This window comes from Garra rufa, chromosome 3 (genome assembly GCF_049309525.1).
Source record: "Garra rufa chromosome 3, GarRuf1.0, whole genome shotgun sequence".
Classification (NCBI taxonomy): domain Eukaryota; kingdom Metazoa; phylum Chordata; class Actinopteri; order Cypriniformes; family Cyprinidae; genus Garra; species Garra rufa.
The window spans coordinates 195,664-217,358 of record NC_133363.1 but is presented as its reverse complement, the minus strand read 5'-3'; the positions used below and the strand labels follow the sequence as shown (position 1 = coordinate 217,358).

General features: G+C 31.5%; 1 protein-coding gene across 3 annotated transcripts in view; it reads left to right on the top strand.

Moving 5' to 3' along the window:
- Positions 1-17,828, top strand: part of LOC141331770 (serine/threonine-protein kinase PAK 2-like) — a 28,079-nt gene extending 10,251 nt beyond the window's left edge. For all 3 annotated transcript variants that reach the window (XM_073836798.1, XM_073836799.1, XM_073836797.1), the window contains exons 4-15: positions 2,270-2,417; positions 2,506-2,537; positions 5,189-5,308; positions 7,491-7,629; positions 7,714-7,777; positions 7,858-7,906; positions 7,988-8,100; positions 12,214-12,331; positions 12,519-12,618; positions 13,136-13,332; positions 16,633-16,770; positions 16,853-17,828. In XM_073836798.1, coding sequence (XP_073692899.1) covers positions 2,270-2,417; positions 2,506-2,537; positions 5,189-5,308; positions 7,491-7,629; positions 7,714-7,777; positions 7,858-7,906; positions 7,988-8,100; positions 12,214-12,331; positions 12,519-12,618; positions 13,136-13,332; positions 16,633-16,770; positions 16,853-16,939 — 1,305 coding nt within the window. In that variant the 3' untranslated portion in view covers positions 16,940-17,828. The remainder of the gene's footprint in view (positions 1-2,269; positions 2,418-2,505; positions 2,538-5,188; positions 5,309-7,490; positions 7,630-7,713; positions 7,778-7,857; positions 7,907-7,987; positions 8,101-12,213; positions 12,332-12,518; positions 12,619-13,135; positions 13,333-16,632; positions 16,771-16,852) is intronic.
- Positions 17,829-21,695: the final 3,867 nt, after the last annotated feature.

Here is a 21,695-nt window from a genome sequence, read left to right as displayed (position 1 = left end):
AGCATATGCACTTGCGACCAACTGAGAGCGTTAAGCTGCGTTAACCGTGTTTTTCCAAACTTCTACCCGTGAAAGTGCACTGGAAAGACAGTCAAACCCGTGAATTCCCACTCGTGAACTCGTACTAGATCGACGTACTCCCAGTTCTGAATTCTGACGTGACGTAGCCCGCGAAACAACAATAAAGCCTCTAGGGGTGCGGTGTTTATGCAAGTGGTACACGGTGGAAAAATAGAGTTTAGCACAATATAACGTTGCAATCAAATTATTAATAATATAAAATTAATAAATGCTTGGCGTGACTTGCCTGGAACGCTACAAACCCTGAGTCGTGGTTTGAAGACGTGATTTACAAGCTCAAAAACCTGCCTGGAACGCAGCATTAGTGTGTATCCTGTCGCAAAATGTGGCGAAAAGTCCTACACAAGCGGAATAGTGTGATTAAGGTGTGTACATGTCTTCCATAATGTGACTAAAATAGGAATACTCCACCTGTCTTAATTCGATTTGTGTTTACTCCGATTATGACTTCAGTCGGATTAAATTAATCAAAAATCTCAGTTTACATGGTTGCTTCTTAATCAGAGTATTGTCTTAATCGCGTTAAAATCTGAATATTGTTGTCCATGTAAACGTACTCACTGACTCATTCTTGTTGGGTTCTTATTCCAAACTCAGCCCAGATCTTCAGACGGATCTGACTCGAGTTGCTGTATCTATTCAGATGGATCAGACTTATAGTTTTCATAAAACTGAAGATTAAAAATCATAAAAATCCCATAGACTTACATTGACGGAATGTTCAGTTGAGCCAAGACTTTTAAAACTCCAACTGTCAAAATTCAAATTTAAACTGCCAAAATCTTTTTAAACTGCCTTCTGTGAGCTATTTCTAATCCATTCAAACTTCCATTCGAATATTTCTAATCTATTTATCTAAGTTATTTTAAGTAGCAACTAGAATCATGCTAGTAGCATGCTAATGATGATAGAAACATGCTAGTAACTTGTCAGTCATGCTAACAACATGCTAGTAACTGGTTAATCATACTAGAAACAGGCTATCAGCTTGCTTTTCGTGTTAGAAACTTGCAACTTGTTAACCATGTTAGCAAAATGCTAGAAACATGTAAGCAATTTGTTAATCATGCTGGAAACATGTTAGCAACATGCTAGCAACTTGTTAATCATGTTAGAAACATGCTAGTAACTTTCTTATGTTAAAAACATGCTAGCAACTTGCTAATCATGTTAGAAACATGTTAGAATCATAACTTGTTAATCATGCTAGAATCATGTTAGCAACATGCTATTAACTGGCTAATCATACTAACAACCTGCTATACATTCTAGAAACATGTTAACAAAATGTTAGCAACTTGTTAATCATGCTAGAATCATGTTAGCAACATGCTAGTAACTGGCTAATCATACTAACAACTTGCTATACATTCTAGAAACATGTTAACAAAATGTTAATCATGCTAGAATCATGTTAGCAACATGCTAGTAACTGGCTAATCATACTAACAACTTGCTATACATTCTAGAAACATGTTAACAATGTTAGCAACTTGTTAATCATGCTATAATCATGTTAGCAACATGCTAGTAACTGGCTAATCATACTCACAACTTTGCTAATCATACTAGAAACATGCTAGCAACTTGTTAATCATGCTAGAATCATGTTAGCAACATGCTAGTAACTGGTTAATCATACTAACAACTTGTTATACATTCTAGAAACATGTTAACAAAATGTTAGCAACTTGCTAATGTTAAAACATGTTAGCAACTTGTTAATCGTGCTAGCAACATACTAGTAACTTCTTAATAATGTTAGAAACATGTTAGCAACTTGTTAATCATGCTAGTAATATGCTAGTAACTTGTCAGTCATGTTAACGCCATGCTAGTAACTTGCTAATCATGCTAGAAACATTATAGCAACATGCTAACGACTGGTAAACAATGCTAGAAACATGCTAGTAACATGTTAATCATGCTAGAAAAATGTTAGATACATGTTAATTACATTCTAACCATGCTAGCAACGTGCTAATCATCTAATCTCAACTTAAAATCTATATTAAGTTTAAAACTTCAAGGTTTTACGGCTGCTTTGAACGTTCAGGCTAGGCTTTCTCAAGGCAAACTAAAGTTTGTGTTGACAGATTTCTTCTAATCTAGTTAATAGTTAGTATTTCACATGTGTATATATATATATGTGTGTGTGTTAGTGAAGTGTGATGTGTGTGCGTCTCAGGGAATGCCGGAGCAGTGGGCGCGGTTACTGCAGACGTCTAACATCACCAAATCAGAGCAGAAGAAGAACCCGCAGGCTGTCCTGGACGTGCTCAAGTTCTACGACTCCACAGGAAACGGCCGACAGAAGTACCTCAGCTTCTCCTCAGGTCTGCTGGACCACATTTGTGCTTTAATGCTAACCTTACAGCAGCGCTCATGTCACAATAACCGCCTTCTGCTTTCGTTTGTCTGTAGAGAAAGACGGATTTCCCTCTGGTGAACAATCGGTGTGTATCAGTCAGTGCTGCTTCAGTATTAACATACAATTTCAGTTGGTTTTAAAATGTAATTTTTTTTTATTTTATTTTAAATGTATTATTATTTATTTCAAATTTTTAGAAGCTATTAGTTGTGCATTTTTGGTCTTTTCAATAACTTATTTTTTGGTTATTTAAACTTATTTACCCAGTAAACTTATTTTTATTTACAACAAGTTTTATTAGTTTTTTTTTAAGTCTAAAAGTATTAATTAATTCATGTATTTATTTGTATATTTAATTTTTTCAAAATTTTCGTAACTTTGTTGTGCATTTTTGGTCTTTTCAATGACTTATTTTTGTTTTGTTTTTAAACTTATTTACCAAATGAACTTTTTTTTATTTACAAAAAGTTTTAATTGTTTTTTAATGTCTAAAGCTATATATTTTTATTATATATATAATTTTTTTTTTTTTTACTCTGTTGTGCATTTTTTGTCTTTTTCTATGACTTATTTTTGGTTTTTTAAATGTATTTACCAAGTTAACTTATTTTTATTTACAAAAAGTTTTATTAGTTTTTTTTTTACGTCTAAACTAAGTATTTATTATTTTTATTATCATTATTTTTTTTATTTTAGTAACTTTGTTGTGCTTTTATGGTCTTTTTCAATGACTTATTTTTTGGTTATTTAAACTTGTTTACCAAGTGAACTTGTTTTTATTTACAAAAAAGTTTTATTCGTTTTTTTTAATGTCTAAAACTATTTATTTATTTATTTTTTTAAATTTTAGAAACTTTGTTGTGTTTTTTTGGTCTTTTTTTAATGACTTATTTTTGGTTATTTAAACTTATTTACCCAGTAAACTTATTTTTATTTACAACAAGTTTTATTAGTTTTTTTTCTAAAAGTATTAATTAATGAATGTATTTATTTATATATTTTATTTTTTCAATATTTTTTTCAAAATATATAATTTTTTTTTTTTTTTTTTCACTTTGGTTGTGCATTTTTGTTCTTTTCAATCATTTATTTTTGGTTATTTAAACTTATTTACCAAGTGAACTTATTTTTATTTACAAAAAGTTTTATTTGGTTTTTTTAATGTCTAAAACTATATTTTATTTATTTTTTATTTTAGTCACTTTGTTGTGCATTTTTGGTCTTTTTAATGACTTATTGTTCATTATTTAAACTTATTTAACAAATGAACTTATTTTGTATGTCTAAAACTATTTATTTATTTATTTTTTTAAATTTATTTTAGTAACTTTGTTGTGCTTTTTTGGTCTTTTTTGGACTTATTTTTTGGTTATTTAAACTTGTTTACCAAGTGAACTTGTTTTTATTTACAAAAGAGTTTTATTCGTTTTTTTATGTCTAAAACTATTTTTTTTTTATAATTATTATTTTTTTATTTTACTCACTTTGTTGTGAATTTTTGAACTTTTTAATGACTTATTGTTCATTATTTAAACTTATTTAACAAATGAACTTATTTTTTGTCTAAAACTACTTATTTATTAATTTTTTTTATTTATTTTAGTAACTTTGTTGTGTTTTTTTGGTCTTTTTAATTACTTGTTGGTTATTGAAACTTGTTTACCAAGTGAACTTATTTTTATTTACAAAAAGTTTTTTTCATTTTTTATGTATAAAATTTATTTATTTATTCATTCATTCATTTTTTTGTTTTTAGTAACTTTGTTGTGCATTTTTGTTCTTTTCAATCATTTATTTTTGTTTATTTAAACTTATTTACCAAGTTAACTTATTTTTATTTACAAAACGTTTTATTAGTTTTTTAATGTCTAAAACAATTTATTTATTTTTTCAAAATTTTAGTAACTTTGTGTATTTTGTACATTTTAATTATTGTTGGTTATGTAAACTTATTTTTACTTTTTAGTATTATGTCTAAAACTAAATTAAAATGCTGAATGTTGAAATAAAGTAGTTTATAAATGGTTTGAATTAGATTTATGAATTTCTGCTTTCATTTTAATTTTAGTTAGTTTTAATTTTTTGTACCTTTTTTTTATTCATTTGTTTTTTTTATTATGTCTGTATAAGTTTCATTATTTTTTTTTTATTTGAGCTTTAGTTTGAGTTATTTTAGTACATTAAGTAAAACTAAATGAAAACGAGAAATGTTGATTAGCTGAAATAAAATAAGTTCATTAATTTTATAATTAGATTTTAGATTTAGTTTTTTTATTTTAGTTTTTAATAATTTTGTGTTTTTGTAATTTGTATTCGTTTTCTTTTTCATTTGTATATATTCCAGTTTTATAAAAATAATATTTTAGATACAAATTTTACCAATTAAAAAAAAATGTTCTTGATGCAACTAATTGAAATAAGTTACTTTTTTATGTTATTTTTTAAATATTTGTTTTCAGTTTTTTTTAGCTTTAGTTTTAATAATTTTTACTACATAAAGTAAAACTAAATGAAATTGAGAAATGTTAAATATCTGACTATTGTAATTAGATTTAGGCTTTCCCTTTCTTTTTTTCAAAGTTTTTAACAATTTGTTTTTGTATTTTGTATTATTTTTTGTTTTTTTAATTAGTCTTTTATTGCAATTCAAGTAACAAAAAACATTTTTGTTGTTAACAATAATGACGAGTTATTTCTGAATAATTTTTCTGCTTATTTCTTTCCCTAAAACCAAAGCCTGTGAAAAAGACACCAGAGCCCTCATCTCCAGTCAAAACGGTGGATGACGATGAAGATGAAGATGACGAGGAGACGCCGCCGCCTGTCGTCGCACCACGACCAGAACACACCAAGAGCGTAAGAAGACGTTAAAAATAGTATAGGGTTTATAAAAAAGAAATCGATATTTGGCTATTTGCAGTCTTTTATTTAATTATAAGATATAGATTTTTCTTTTATTAAAGACATTTAAAAAAAAATTGGAAATTTTGTAGGTGTTTTTTTTTTTTTTTTTTGTATTTTTATATATTTTATTTAATGTCTGTATGGTTCAACAATAGCATTGTTTTGTACATTTTGGGATATTGCATCTAAAATGCTGGACGGAAATGCCAAGATGTGCTTAAAATCAGTTTTAATTTTTTTTTTTGAGTTGGTAGTATTGAGATACTATTGTTTCTGTTTTTATTTTAAGAATTTAAGAAATATTTTTAGTAATTTTGCTGGATTTATTTATTTATTTGTAGACTTTTTATTAAATTATTTTATTAGATTTTTATAAAGTTATAAAAAACGATAAGTGGAATATCATGGAAAGTGGGATACGTGGAAATGCCAGGATGCACTTAAAATCTGTAACAAAAAAAAATTGATCTGGTAGTAGTTTTTATTATTTATTATTATTATTTTTTTTTTTTTGTATTTATTTTATTTTCTTATCTATTCTTTCTTATTTTATTATCTATTTTTCAAAATGTTTGGGAGGTTTTGGATAAAAATATAAAACTTTTTTTGGAACTGGTTGTATTGAGAGATTATTTATATTTATAGAATTAAATATTTTTAGTATTTTGGTTTGATTTTTGTAGATTTTCGGATTTTTAATATACAAATATTGAAGAAGAAAAAAACGCTAGGTGGAAATGCCAGGATGCACTTAAAATCTATGTAATTTTTTTTGAGCTGGTAGTATAGAGATACTGTTATTTCTATTTATCTATCTTTTATTTTTAGAATAAAAAAAAAAACATTTTGTGGGATTTTTTTTTTTTTTTTTTGTATATATTTTTTGGGTTTTTTATTTTAAAAATATGAAAATCACTAAGTGGAAATAACAGGATGCATTTAAAAACATTATCTGGTAGTATTGAGATTATTAATTTTTTTTTTTTAATTAAACAAATATTTTTTGTAATTTTGATAGATTTATTTATTTTGTAGATTTTTTTTTTTTTTTTTTTTTTTTTGTATAAAAATATTTTAAAAAAATAAAACGCTAAGTGGAAATGCCAGGATGCTCTTAAAAAAAAAAATTATATATATATATATATATATATATATATATATATATATATATATATATATATATATATATATATATATATATATAATTTTTTTTTTTTTTTGAGTTGGTAGTATTGAGACTAATATTTCTAATTAAAAAATGTTTTTGGTAATTTTGTTGGATTTTCTTTTTTTTTAATATATAATATTTTGGGTTTTTTTGTATAAAAAAAAACATTGTAAATTTTTTCGGTAGTATGAAAATACTATAATTTCTACTTATATTTTTAGAATAAAAAAAATATTTTTTCGTAATTTGTAAAAAAAAAATTGTGATATAAAATATAAAAACCGCTAAGTGTAAATGATAGGATGCACTTAAAAAATAATTGAGCTGGTAGTATTGAGCTACTATTATTTCTATTTTTGTTCTTAGAAATAAAAAAAATATTTTTATTAATTATGGGGTTTTTTTTCTTTGTAGATTTTGAGGTTATATTTAATTTAAAAAAAAATTACGCTAGGTCCAAATGCCAGGACGCACTTAAAATCTGTGTAAAATTTTTTTGAGCTGGTAGTATTGAGATGCTATTATTTCCTTTTTCATTGATAGAATTTAAAAATTATTTTGTTGTAATTTCATTGGGAATTTATTTTGTAGCTGGTAGAATGTAAATACTATAGGTTCAATTTAAATTTGTAGTAATCTTGTTATTTTTTTATTTTTGTGATTCATTTTGTGAGATATTTAATGAATTTAAATTTAAATTTCTTTTTTTTTGTAATTTTTAGTTTTAAATTAGTTTTTGTTCTTTTAAAATTTCTATATAGATTTTATTACATTATTTCCATTTTTGTTGTTTTAGTACATCTAAATAAAATTAGAATTGTTGACTTGGCAAGTAGCTAAAACAAAAAACGTACTATATACTATATATAAATATACTATAGTTTATTTCAAGTAAAGAAATTATTTTTTTTTTCATAAAATTAAATTTTCCCTCCCATTTAACTATGATAACTCTTGTTATTTCAGGTATATACTCGACCATCAGTCATCGACCCCCTTCCTCCTCCAGTCACGTCTCCAGACAGCGAGGTCGCATCGAAGGCCGCCGACCGACAGAGACCCAAAAAGGGCAAGATGACAGACGAGGAGATCATGGACAAGCTCCGTACGTCTCCGTATAAGAAGTTCTTACCGCAGTTAACTGCTTTGAAAGACTCGAGCCACATGTCCTCTCTTTGATTTCCAACAGGAACCATAGTCAGTATTGGAGATCCAAAAAAGAAATACACACGATACGAGAAGATCGGACAAGGGTAGGTCCCACAATTCTTCTCAAAAATTCATGTTATTGTTCCGTTCAAAGTTGGAGATCAATAATTGCGTTTTTCCACAGAGCTTCGGGAACCGTGTTCACTGCCATCGATGTTGCTACTGGACAGGAAGTAATGCAAGAGAGCCAAACAGATTCGTTGATATTCGTTTTTCCGCATTTTGTGTGATCTCAACACTTTTCTGTTTCTCAGGTGGCCATCAAACAGATCAACCTGCAGAAGCAGCCCAAGAAAGAGCTGATCATCAACGAAATTCTCGTCATGAAGGAATTGAAGAATCCAAACATTGTCAACTTCTTAGACAGGTAAACGCTCTTCAAGAGACAACATCGCTTGTCAATTTATTCAACTTGGCCTTCAGTTCCAGGTAAAAAAGTCCAAGTTGACCATAATAATTGGACACCACTTAGCATTGAAATGTGGATATTGCTTAAAAAGTGCTAGATGAAAGTGCCAATTTTTTTTTTGCGATATTCCAATTTTTCACCAAATTCGTTAAATTCATAACTTTGCTTGGGAAACTAGCTAATGATGCCAAGGTTTACAGGTGTTAATTGTGCACTTTTTTTATATGATATTCCAATTTTTTGCACAAGTTTTATTCGTAAGTTTTGCGAGTGTTAATTGTTCAAGTATTTTATGTGATATTGCATTTTTTTGCAAAATTCGTTAAGTTCGTAACTTTGGTTGGAAACTCAGCCAATGATTCCATCAAGGTTTGATTGTTGATTTTTGCACATTTTATGCTATATTCAATTTTTTCGCGAAAGTTTAATTGGTAACTTTCAATGGAAACAGCTAAAGATGCCATGAAATTGAGCCAGTGTTTTACGCAATTTTCCCATTTTTCACGTAATTTTAATTCAGAACTGTTTGGAAAAATAACTAATGGTGCCATAAAGGTTTACGAGTGTTAATTGTGCAAATGCAATATTCCAGTTTTTCACAAAATTTGTTAAATTCATAACTTTGGTTGGAAACCTAGCTATTGATGCCACAAAGTTTTACGAGTGTTAATTGTGGAAGTATTTTATGTGATATTGCATTTTTTTTCGAAAAATTAGTTAAATTCGTAACGTTGGTTGGAAACACAGCCAATGATTCCATCAAGATTTGATTGTTGATTTTTGCACATTTTATGCTATATTCAAATTGTTCGCAAAAATTTAATTTGGTAAATTTCAAATTCTGTAAATTCGTAACTTTGGTTGGAAAACTAGCTGTTAATTGTGCAAATGTTATTCCAATTTTTGGGACAGTTAAGTTCATAACTTTGCTTGGGAAACTAGCTAATGATGCCAAGGTTTACAGGTGTTAATTGTGCACTTTTTATATGATATTCCAATTTTTTGCACAAGTTTTATTCGTAAGTTTTACGAGTGTTAATTGTTCAAGTATTTTATGTGATATTGCATTTTTTCACAAAATTCGTTAAGTTTGTAACTTTGGTTGGAAACACAGCCAATGATTCCATCAAGGTTTGATTGTTGATTTTTGCACATTTTATGCTATATTCAAATTGTTCGCAAAAATTTAATTGGTAAATTTCAAATTCTGTAAATTCGTAACTTTGGTTGGAAAACTAGCTGTTAATTGTGCAAATGTTATTCCAATTTTTGGGACAGTTAAGTTCATAACTTTGCTTGGGAAACTAGCTAATGATGCCAAGGTTTACAGGTGATAATTGTGCACTTTTTTATATGATATTCCAATTTTTTTGCACAAGTTTTATTCGTAAGTTTTACGAGTGTTAATTGTTCTGTATTTTATGTGATATTGCATTTTTTTCGTTAAATTCGTAACTTTGTTTGGAAACACAGCCAATGATTCCATCAAGGTTTGATTGTTGATTTTTGCACATTTTATGCTATATTCAAATTGTTCGCAAAAATTTAATTGGTAAGTTTTAAATTCTGCAAATTCGTAACTTTGGTTGGAAAACTAGCTGTTAATTGTGCAAATGTTATTCCAATTTTTGGGACAGTTAAGTTCATAACTTTGTTTGGAAACACAGCCAATGCTTCCATGAAGGTTTGAGTGTTAGTTGTGCACATTTTATGCTATCTTCGAAATTTTCACGAAAGTTTAATTGGTAACTTTCAATGGAAACAGCTAATGATGCCATGAAATTGAGCCAGTGTTTTACGCAATTTTCCCATTTTTCACGTAATTTTAATTCAGGACTGTTTGGAAAAATAACTAATGGTGCCATAAAGGTTTACGAGTGTTAATTGTGCAAATGCAATATTCCAGTTTTTCACAAAATTTGTTAAATTCATAACTTTGGTTGGAAACCTAGCTATTGATGCCACAAAGTTTTACGAGTGTTAATTGTTCAAGTATTTTATGTGATATAGCATTTTTTTCGCAAAATTCGTTAAGTTCGTAACTTTGGTTGGAAACACAGCCAATGATTCCATGAAGATTTGATTGTTGATTTTTGCACATTTTATGCTATATTCAAATTGTTCGCAAAAATTTTATTTGTAAATTTCAAATTCTGTAAATTCGTAACTTTGGTTGGAAAACTAGCTGTTAATTGTGCAAATGTTATTCCAATTTTTGGGACAGTTAAGTTCATAACTTTGCTTGGGAAACTAGCTAATGATGCCAAGGTTTACAGGTGTTAATTGTGCACTTTTTATATGATATTCCAATTTTTTGCACAAGTTTTATTCGTAAGTTTTACGAGATTTAATTGTTCAAGTATTTTTTGTGATATAGCATTTTTTCGCAAAATTCGTTAAGTTCGTAACTTTGGTTGGAAACACAGCCAATGATTCCATGAAGGTTTGATTGTTGATTTTTGCACATTTTATGCTATATTCAAATTGTTCGCAAAAATTTAATTGGTAAGTTTTAAATTCTGCAAATTCGTAACTTTGGTTGGAAAACTAGCTGTTAATTGTGCAAATGTTATTCCAGTTTTTGGGACAGTTAAGTTCATAACTTTGTTTGGAAACACAGCCAATGCTTCCATGAAGGTTTGAGTGTTAGTTGTGCACGTTTTATGCTATCTTCGAATTTTTCGCAAAAGTTTAATTGGTAACTTTCAGTGGAAACAGCTAATGATGCCATGAAATTGTGCCAGTGTTTTACGCAATTTTCCCATTTTTCACGTAATTTTAATTCAGAACTGTTTGGAAAAATAACTAATGGCGCCATAAAGGTTTACGAGTGTCAATTGTGCAAATGCAATATTCCAGTTTTTCCCAAAATTTGTTAAATTCATAACTTTGGTTGGAAACCTAGCTATTGATGCCACAAAGTTTTACTAGTGTTAATTGTGGGAGTATTTAATGCGATATTGCATTTTTTCACAAAATTCGTTAAATTTGTAACTTTGGTTGGAAAACTTGGTGTTAATTGTACAAATGTTTTGTGCGATATTTTATTTTTTAACATTTAAGTTTGTAACTTTGGTTGGAAACACAGCCAATGATTCCATGAAGGTTTGAGGGTTAATTATTTACGTTTTATGCCATATTAAATTTTTTTGCAAAAGTTTATTTGGTAACTTTCAATGGAAACATAGCTAATGATTTTATGAGATATTCCAATTTTTCGCACAAGTCATAACTTTCGTAATTCGTTTAATTCGCAAAATTCGTAACTTTGGTTGGAAAACTAGCTAATGATGCCATGAAGGTTTACGAATGTTGTGTAAATGTTTTGCGAGATATTCCAATTTTCTTGAACAGTTTAGTTTGTAACTTTGGTTTCAAATGGCCAATGATTCTATGAAGGTTTGAGTCTTATTTTTGCTTGTTTTATGCGATATTCCAATTTTTTGTGCGAGTTTATTTGGCAACTTTTAATGGAAACATAGCTAAAGATGAAATAAAGTTTCACAACTGTTCATTGTGCAAATGTTTCTGCAGTATTACAGTTTTCACAAAATTAGTTACTTTTGAGACTTTGAAAAACTAGCTAATGATTTCATGGAGGTTTACGAACGTTAATTGTGAACGTTTTCTGCAATATTCCAATTTTTCAGTTTTCAATTGAAAGGTTTCAATGGAAACTGCTAATGATACAAAACAGGTTTAAGAGTATTAATTATGAATGTTTCATGCAATATTTACGTTTTTTGCACAAATTTAATTTGTAACTTTCAATGGAAATGGCTAATTATGCTATGAAGGTTTAAGAGTGTCATTTGTGCAAATGTTTTATGTGATATTTCAGTTTTTTAAATTAATATTTTTCTATGGAAACATAGCTAAAGATGCCATGATATGCCAATATCTATGGTTTGAAGCACAGCTAATGGTGCCATGAAGGTTTACTGTGTGTTAATTGTGCAAATGTTTTATAGAATATTCCAGTTTTTCACACAAGTTAGATTTTTTACTTTCAGTGGAAACTGCTAATGATGGCATGAAGGTTTAAAAGTGTTAATTGTGTCTCTTCTACAGTTTTCTGGTAGGCGAGGAGCTGTTCGTCGTGATGGAGTACTTGGCCGGCGGCTCGCTCACAGACGTCGTAACCGAGACATGCATGGACGAGGCCCAGATCGCCGCCGTTTGCCGAGAGGTGCGTTGAAGTCAAAACGTCCTCCTGCCGAACTCATAGACTTGCTGAAAAACCTACTTTGGTTTTGGGCGAAACCCTGACGATAAATTCCCAAATGAGCTCTGGTCTAAATCAGTCCTAGTATGTTTTAACAGGAAGTAACCCTGTCGCTTAACTAATGAACTTCCTCTTGTCTGTTATCTCTCAGTGTTTGCAAGCGCTAGAGTTTCTGCATGCTAATCAGGTCATTCATCGAGACATCAAGAGTGACAACGTGCTTCTGGGAATGGACGGTTCTGTCAAGCTAAGTACGTTCTCACTTCTGTATGCAAACGCTCTGGTTTTTACCACTGGAAACGGACTAAAGTTCACCACAAAGATGTTGATTGTGGTTAGGGGTGAAGTCTTTGAAAGGTGCCTTTACACCTGGTTCTCTGAGACGCTAAAAACGTCATGTTTGGTTTGGTTTAGCTGCTCGTTCTAAACAGTTGAGCTCTTGTGAGCCAAAACTTGCCCACTATAAGGAAACTGCGAACAAACTTTTCCTATGAAAGACGTTCAAGTCAATAAAGTCAATCTAGCGTTTTAGGTCTGATGGAATTGTTTGTAGAGTTATGTATTTTGGCATTTCACCATCTTCTTGATCAACACCAACGTATGCAACCATATGACCAACTGATCTTCAGTTCTCACATCCTGATTGTCATTGGCGTTAAAAATGGCACATTTCAAGACTAAGGTCTATATGTTCCGTTTAAGTCGTCAATGAAGTTAAACAAACCAGGAAATGTCTCTAAACCATTTTTATCTTCTTCTACTCCATAGCGGACTTTGGGTTTTGTGCCCAGATCACTCCTGAACAGAGTAAGAGGAGCACCATGGTGGGAACGCCATATTGGATGGCTCCGGAAGTCGTGACGCGCAAAGCCTACGGACCCAAAGTCGACATTTGGTCCTTGGGCATCATGGCTATCGAGATGGTGGAGGGAGAACCGCCGTACCTCAACGAGAATCCACTGAGGGTACGTTGGTATCATTGGTCCTCCAAGAAGTTAGCGATGTGGCCACGTCCAGGAATGATACTGTGCGATATTACAATTTTCTTGAACAGTTGCGTTTGTAACATTTGATTTCATGAAGATTTCATGTTTTAATGACAGATTCCCATTTTTCGCACAAGTTTAATTCGTAACTTTCAATGGAAACATAGCTTATGATGCTAACTGTGCAAATGTTTTATGCGATATTCCACTTTTTAGCACAAAAGGTTTGAGTGTTAGTTGTGCACATTTTATGCTATATTCCAATTTTCACACAAGTTTGATTTGTAACTTTCAATGAAAACATAGCCAATGATGCCATGAAGTTTTACAAGTGTTAATTGTATAAACGTTTAATGCAATATTCCAATTTTCCACAAAATTCACTCAATTCATACATTTGGTTGAAAAAAAATAGCTAATGATGCCATAAAGGTTTACGAGTGTAAATTGTGCAGATCTTTTAAGCGTTATTCCATTTTTCCCCCAAATACGTTAAATTAGCTAATAGCTACGTTTAAAATAACTAATGATGCCATGAAGGTTTAAGAGTGTTAATGGTGAACATTTAATGCAATATTCTATTTTTTTTTGCATGAGTTTATTTGGTAGCTTACGATGGAAACAAAAACAAATGATGCCATGAAGGTATATGAGTGAAAATTGTGCAAATGTTCCGTGCAATTTTTTTTGCATAACTTTAATTCAGAACTGGTTGGAAACATAGCTCATGATGATGATATGAATGTTTTATGAGTGGTAATTGAGCAAACGTTTTAATGCGATATTAAATTTTTTTCCCCAAAATCGTTAAATTCGTAAATTTGGAAACACCCAATGATTCCATGAAGGTTTTAGTGTTAATTGTTCAGGTTTTTATATGATATTCCAATTTTTTGCACAAGTTCAATTGGTAACTTTCGATGGAAACATAGCTAATAATGCTATATAGTTTTACGAGAGTAAATTAGGCAAATGTGTTGTGCCATTTTTTGCATAACTTTAATTCGGAACAGGTTGGAAACATGGTCCCATGAATGTTTAAGAGTGTTAATTGTGCAAATGTTTTATGCCATTTTCCATTTTTCCCCAAATTTGTTAAATTCGTAACTTTGGTCGGAAAACTAGTTAATGATGCCATGAGCAAATGTTTTGTGCAATTTTTTGCATAACTTTAACTCAGAACTGGTTGGAAACATAGCTCATAATATGAATGTTTTAAGAGTGTTAATTGTGCAAACTAAAATTCGTTAAATTCGTAGATTTGGAAACAGCCAATGATTCCAGGAAGGTTTGATTGTTAATTGTGCAGGTTTTATATGATATTTTCTAATTTCTACACAAGTTCAATTGGTAACTTTCAATGGTAACATAGCTAATAATGCCATGGAGTTTTACGAGAGTAAATTGTGCAAATGTTTTGCACAATTTTTCGCATAAATTTAATTCGGAACAGGTTGGAAACATGATGCCATGATGTTTAAGAGTGTTAATTGTGCAAATGTTTTGTGCCATTTTTTTCATGTTTCCATCAGATTTGTTAAATTCGTAACTTTGGTTGGAAAACTAGCTAATGATGCCATGAAGGTTTGCAAGTGTTAATTGTGCAAATGCGATATTCCAATTTTTGCATTGGTTAAATTCGTAATTTTGATTAGAAACATAGCTAATGATGCCATGAAGGTTTAAGAGTGGTAATTGCAAACATTTAATGCAATATTCCAACGAGTTTATTGGTTAGCTTTCAAAGGAAACATGGCTAATAATGCCATGAAGTTTTACGAGTGTACATTATGCAAATGTTTTGCGCAATTTTTCGCATAACTTTAATTTGGGGCATGTTGGAAACATCGCTCATGATGCTGTAAATGTTTTAAGAGTGCTAATTGTGCAAATCTTTATGTGATACTCCATTTTGCCCTTAATTTTTTAAATTCGTAACTTTGGTTGGAAAACTAGCTAATGATACCATGAAAGGTTGCAAGTGCTAATTGCGCAAATGCGATCTTTCGAATTTTTGAAGTAGTTAAGTTTGTAATTTTGATGCAAAACATAGCTAAAAATGACAAAGTTTTACAAGTGTAAATTGTGCAAATGTTTTGTGCCCTTTTTTTTTTAATAACATTAAGTCGGAACAGGTTGGAAAAATGATGCCATGAATGTTTTAGAGTGTTAATTGTGCAAATGTTTTAAGCGTTATTCCATTTTCCCGCTAATTTGTTAAATTCATAACGTTGGAAACAGCCAATGATTCCATAAAGGTTTGAGTGTTAATTGTGCAGGTTTTATACGTTATTCCAAATTTTTAGCTTTTATTGGGAACCATGAAGTTTTACGAGAGTAAATTGTGCAAATGTTTTATGCCATATTCCATTTTTCCCCAAATTCATTAATTTCGTAACTTTGGTTGGAAAACTATCGAATGATGCCATGAAGGTTTGCGAGTGTTAATTGTGCAAATGCGATATTCCAATTTTTGCAATGGTTAAAATCGTAAGTTTGATTAGAAACACATCTTATGATGCCATGAATGTTTAAGAGTGGTAATCGCAAACGCAATCGCAAATATTCCACATTTTTGCATGAGTTTATTTGGTAGCTTTATTTGGTAGAATTTTTTTTTTTTTAATTCGTAACTTTGGTTGGAAAACTAGCTAATGATACCATGAAAGGTTGCAAGTGCTAATTGCGCAAATGCGATCTTTCAAATTTTTGAAAGTAGTTAAATTTGTAATTTTGATAAAAAAAAATAAAAAAAAGCTAAAAATGACATGAAATTTTACAAGAGTAAATTGCCAAGGTTTTGTGCCAATTTTTTGAATAACTTTAATTCGGAACAGGTTGGAAAAATGATGCCATGAATGTTTTATAGTGTTAATTGTGCAAATGTTTATGTGATACTCCATTTTGCCCCTAATTTGTTAAATGCGTAACGTTGGAAACAGCCAATGATTCCATGAAGGTTTGAGTGTTAATTGTGCAGGTTTTATACGTTATTCCAATTTTTTGCACAGCTTTTATTGGGAACCATGAAGTTTTACGAGAGTAAAACTCTCGCCATATTCCATTTTTCCCCAAATTCATTAATTTCGTAACTTTGGTCATCTAATGTTGCCATGACGGTTTGCGAGTGTTAATTGTGCAAATGCGATATTCCAATTTTTGCAATGGTTAAAATCGTAAGTTTGATTAGAAACACATCTTGTGACGCCATGAAGGTTTTCAAATGTTAATTGTGTATGTTTTAAGAGATACTAAACTCCTGAACTCTTTCTTCCTCAGGCGCTCTACCTGATTGCCACCAACGGGACTCCAGAGTTGCAGAGTCCTGAAAAGTTGTCGCCCATCTTCCGAGACTTCCTGAGTCGCTGTCTGGAGATGGACGTGGAGAAGAGAGGTGGAAGCAAGGAGCTTTTGCAGGTAAACCAGCTAGCAGTTGAAGAATAATAACGTGTTCGACTTGTTGGAACTTGTCATTGATCAATCCTGCTTTCGCCTTCAGCATCCCTTCCTGAAGCTGGCGAAGCCTCTCTCGAGTCTCACTCCTCTGATTTTGGCGGCCAAGGACGCCATGAAGAACAACCGCTAGCTGCCGCGAGCGCAGCGGACTGCTGAACACTCTCGAAAATCTGTGCCAGGTGTTTTTTTACCAGTGTGTCAACAGCATATCAGTGTTGCCAAATCAAAACTCCAAGCATTTCATTCGGGTCCTTGCCTGTTTTTAAACCTGTATTGACCGCCGTGGTGTCGGGGGACATTAGATGTTCTCCTCGTCCTCCTGCTCTCGTTAGATTCTTGTGGGACTTTGTGTTTTATGTATGAACTCTTCCACTCTTTGGCTTCTCTAGACCTCATATGTTCCACGATTGGTGAACCGAATCAATTGTGGTGATTTCAAACCCAGCTGGAGATCTTTTGTTAGTCTTTTCTTTGTTTCTGTAGCCAGAATCACGACTGAAAACTGTGTAGCCTACTCCTGTTCTTGACCCGAAGGGAAGAGCACCTTACCGATACACGCCAACTGCGAGCAGTGAATGATTTTTGTAGTCACGTGTGCCTTTGTTGTTATTCCAGCAAACACCTTTATACTCTGTCTGAAGGGGCAGGTTTTTTTTGCCATTGAACTTCCTCTAACCTGAGACGAAACTTTCATGTGATGAAATGTGTATATGACGTACTTCGAAGAAGCGTAGCATTTCAGTCGACGTAGTTAACCAAAAGCAGGACGCGTAGATTTAGATAGGTGTATGTTTGTGTACATGAACACTTTTCTTGTTGTTTTAGTAACTAACAGTTTATTACGAAGTACACGCAGTTGTCCAGAAGTCACGATGTAAGAACTGATAACTATTTTTATGCTTTTCAGTCACTTGTTTTGCAAGTAAAAGCCGGATTCCTGCAAATCTCTGTGAACAATACAGTCATTGCATCATTGTATCCATCTCTTGTTCTTCATTAAAAGAGGACTTGAAACTTGAGATTAGAATAAACTCTCTCTATTCAGGGGACTTTTTATAGTCTGTTTGAACCTTGTCATGAGTTAATGGGGTCATTCCTGTTGTGCGGTGATATTTGAGATCTCTAACTTGCATTACAACACGTACTTGTTCATCTTTGCATTGTTTTACGATGAAAACTGATTCCTGGTGGTTCATATCATTAAAGACTTTTGTTAGTTACAATCTCAATTTCCATATTTACAAATAGTTACATATTTTTAGTCCAATTTATGAAATAGTTATAGGGACGTGAAAAGATATTGCATATTTAAAATGCCCTAATAATCATTTTATGTTAACAATCCATTCAATCATTTAATACTAAGGACTTTTATTACTGATTTAACTGGGTGCAGATGTGAGGATATAATATGTATTTTACATTTGCCCAAAAAATGACTAACAGTATTAAATACCGTTTTGTGTGGGTGATTTGAATTACAAATTTTCCTTCCCGCCACCAAAATTCAAATTTCAACTGTCCAGTAGTAAGGACGCAAAAATCACCTCAGGATGGCGAAAATTTTAGTTATCTATTATTTTTGTATAAAGTGCTCCATTCTTATTTCGAATATATACTCCTGAACGAAACTTTAAGGTAATTGGCTTCGAAATCAGCGTTTGGGTGGATATGTTTGAATTAGCGGCTCCATCTTGTTTGTGAATATCTCAAGTTTTAAAACTTAACTAAGTTTTCTTCTTAGTTAAAAGGGATTATGTTAAACAAAGGGTTTCTTCTGTAAGATTTTCATCTTTATTTAATAAAAAAAAAAAAAACAAGTGTAGAGTCGAAAAAGACGTCACTAGTGTTTTTTTTTTTTAAACATAAGTGTAGCGATTTAGTACTTGTAATAAAGACACGATTCTTTAATTTTCACTTGATGTAAATGTTATTTTAATAAGATATGTTTTTAGACCGTTTGCCAAAATATGAAATCGTCGTGAAGGATAGTGAGCACAAACTCATGATTAAGGTAAGTTTTTCAAGTAAGGTTAAGCCCACTTTTCAAAAGAAAACGCGATTTATGTAAACTTCTATTACAGTTTTAAATGGGTGTATACATGAGGAGTTTCTTTTAATATGTAGCCCATTTGATATTTGCCTATAATTAAAAAAAAAAGTTTTGTTTTCGTTTTGTGGGTGATTTAAATTTAAATTTTCCTTCCCGCCGCTAATACCCAAACCTCAACGGTCGCGCTGTGAGGACCACGAGAATCACCTCAGGATGGTGGTGATGATAAATATCGATTATTTCTGTATAAAGTAGTCCATTCTTATTTCGAATAAACTCCTGAACGAAAATCTAACGTGATTGCAGTAATTTGGCGTCGAATTAAGCGTCTGGGCGGATGTGGAAGATTATGAGCGGCTCCATCTTGTTGGTGAGTATCTTAACTTTTTCACAATCGGGCGAAAACTGAGCTGAACTAAGTTTTCTTCTTAGTTAAAAGGGATCATGTTAAACAAAGGGTTTCTCCTGTAAGATTTTCTGCTTTATTTAATAAAAAAAAAACTCGAAAGAGAAAGTGTAGACTCGAAAAAGACGTCACTGTTTTTTTAAACATAAGTGTAGCAATTTAGTACTTCTTGTAATAAAGACACGATTCTTTAATTTTCACTTGATGTAAATGTTATTTTAATAAGATATGTTTTTTAGACCGTTTGCCAAATCTGAAATCATCATGAAGGATAGTGAGCACAAACTCATGATTAAGGTAAGTTTTTCAAGTACGCCCACTTTTCAAAATAAAACGCGATTTAATTCGCATTTGCGAACTTCTGTAAACTTCTATTACAGTTTTAAATGGGTGTAGACATGAGGAGTTTCTTTACTTTTAATATGTATTTGATATTTGCCTATAATAAAAAAAAAAGTTTTGTTTTCGTTTTGTGGGTGATTTAAATTTAAATTTTCCTTCCCGCCGCTAATACCCAGACCTCAACGGTCGCGCTGTGAGGACCACGAGAATCACCTCAGGATGGTGGTGATGATAAATATCTATTATTTCTGTATAAAGAAGTCCATTCTTATTTCGAATAAACTCCTGAACGAAAATCTAACGTGATTGCAGTAATTTGGCGTCGAATTAAGCGTTTGGGTGGATGTGGAAGATTATGAGCGACTCCATCTTGTTGGTGAGTATCATAAGTTTGTCACAATCGGGCGAAAACTGAGCTGAAGTAAGTTTTCTTATTAGTTGGGTTGATGTTAAATAAAGGTTTTCTTCCGTAAGATTTTCAGCTTTGTTTCTAGCGAAAGTGCGTAGGCAAAAAGACGTGACTAGTAGGGATGCTCATTTCGGTTAATTTCCCTGACCGACAACCGCTGCTCGTTATCCGAACATTAACCGTTAACTGATAAAATTAGAATAATAAATTAGTTTAAAATAAAAATAGAATGCACGAGTATCTGTGATGATACATTAAAAATACAAGCAAATGTTTTATTTTAACGTGCAAACAGCAGCATACAGAGCAACAACAAAAACTGTATTGACATATACTTAAATTATCACGCATCAGCAGCGGTTCTGAATGAAAAAAAATGAAGAATATAAATAGGCCTACACTAAATATGTATAAATTAAATAACTAGCTAATTAAGATGACAAAACTAAAACACACTGAATCCTTTTATGCGCTTTGAAGAACTGTACCGGTCTTATTCTTCTCGTCGGACATAAAAATATATAGCAGGCCAGCCAATACCTCAGTGTGCCTAGTTTTTAACATGTCCACATGCTGTACGGATAGGCAGGACCGCTGCCTGTTAACTCTTAGATCCGCGAACAAAACACCATCACAAAAACCCTTTCAATTTGCGGTTCGGGACTTCCATCCACTGTCATATGCGTGTGGAGAAGCGCGTGTTTTACAGCGTTCAGCAATAGCCAATCACAGACATGTATGTTGATTCGATTATCACTGTGGCCAATCAGAGGAGGCTATGTTTCAATCCACTCACCAACCAAAGTGCCGGTTTCAGTTTTGCTGACTTCTACACTTTCGCGAACTCTCTTATTAAAACAAAGAAAGTGTTGGCATTATATAAATAAGAGATTAATTGTGCAGTGTAAAGGTTATTTTATTACTTTTTAATAACTTTATGAGATTGCGATGAACTACTCTAGGATGAGTGATAGCTTTCAAGTGATTGTAATGGGAGCGCCTGTTGCGCACTTTCTAGACTATAATTCATTCAGAATTTGAATACATTCACTCACGGATTCACTCTCTGATAACCCAATAACGCCACTTGCCATTGAGTTGCATATACTACATCTGTTTACTAAGTAAAGGTGAAGCGAAATATGTCTGTACAGCCACACTGCACGTGTCGACACGCGCGTGAGTAAACAGATAACTTACAAATAGCATTATTTCTTTCACCATGCAGCAAACGTAAAAAAAAAAGAATAGAAAAAACCCTTTTAAACCGTTTAACTGATAGTAATAATCGGTTAAAATTCTTACTGTCGGTTAACGGTTAAACGGTCAATATGAGCATCCCTAGTGACTAGTGTTTTTTTTTTTTTAAGTGGTAAGTTATCTTTAAAGACACGATTCAATGTTCACTTTATAGAAATTATAGTGGTATTTATTTTAATAAGATAAGTTTCTTGTGACTGTGCTAGCCGATTTCATCTCGACTTGTTTACAGATTTCTTATACAATTTTGTGAACATAGTGAGCACGAACTCATGATTAAGGTAAGTTTTCCAATTATAGCCATTATAAAGCTTTCAACTGATGTATAATTTGGTATGATAGGACATTATTTGGTAGAGATACAACTATTTGAAAATCTGTTATCTGAGGGTGCCAACAAAGAAAATCGCCTTTAA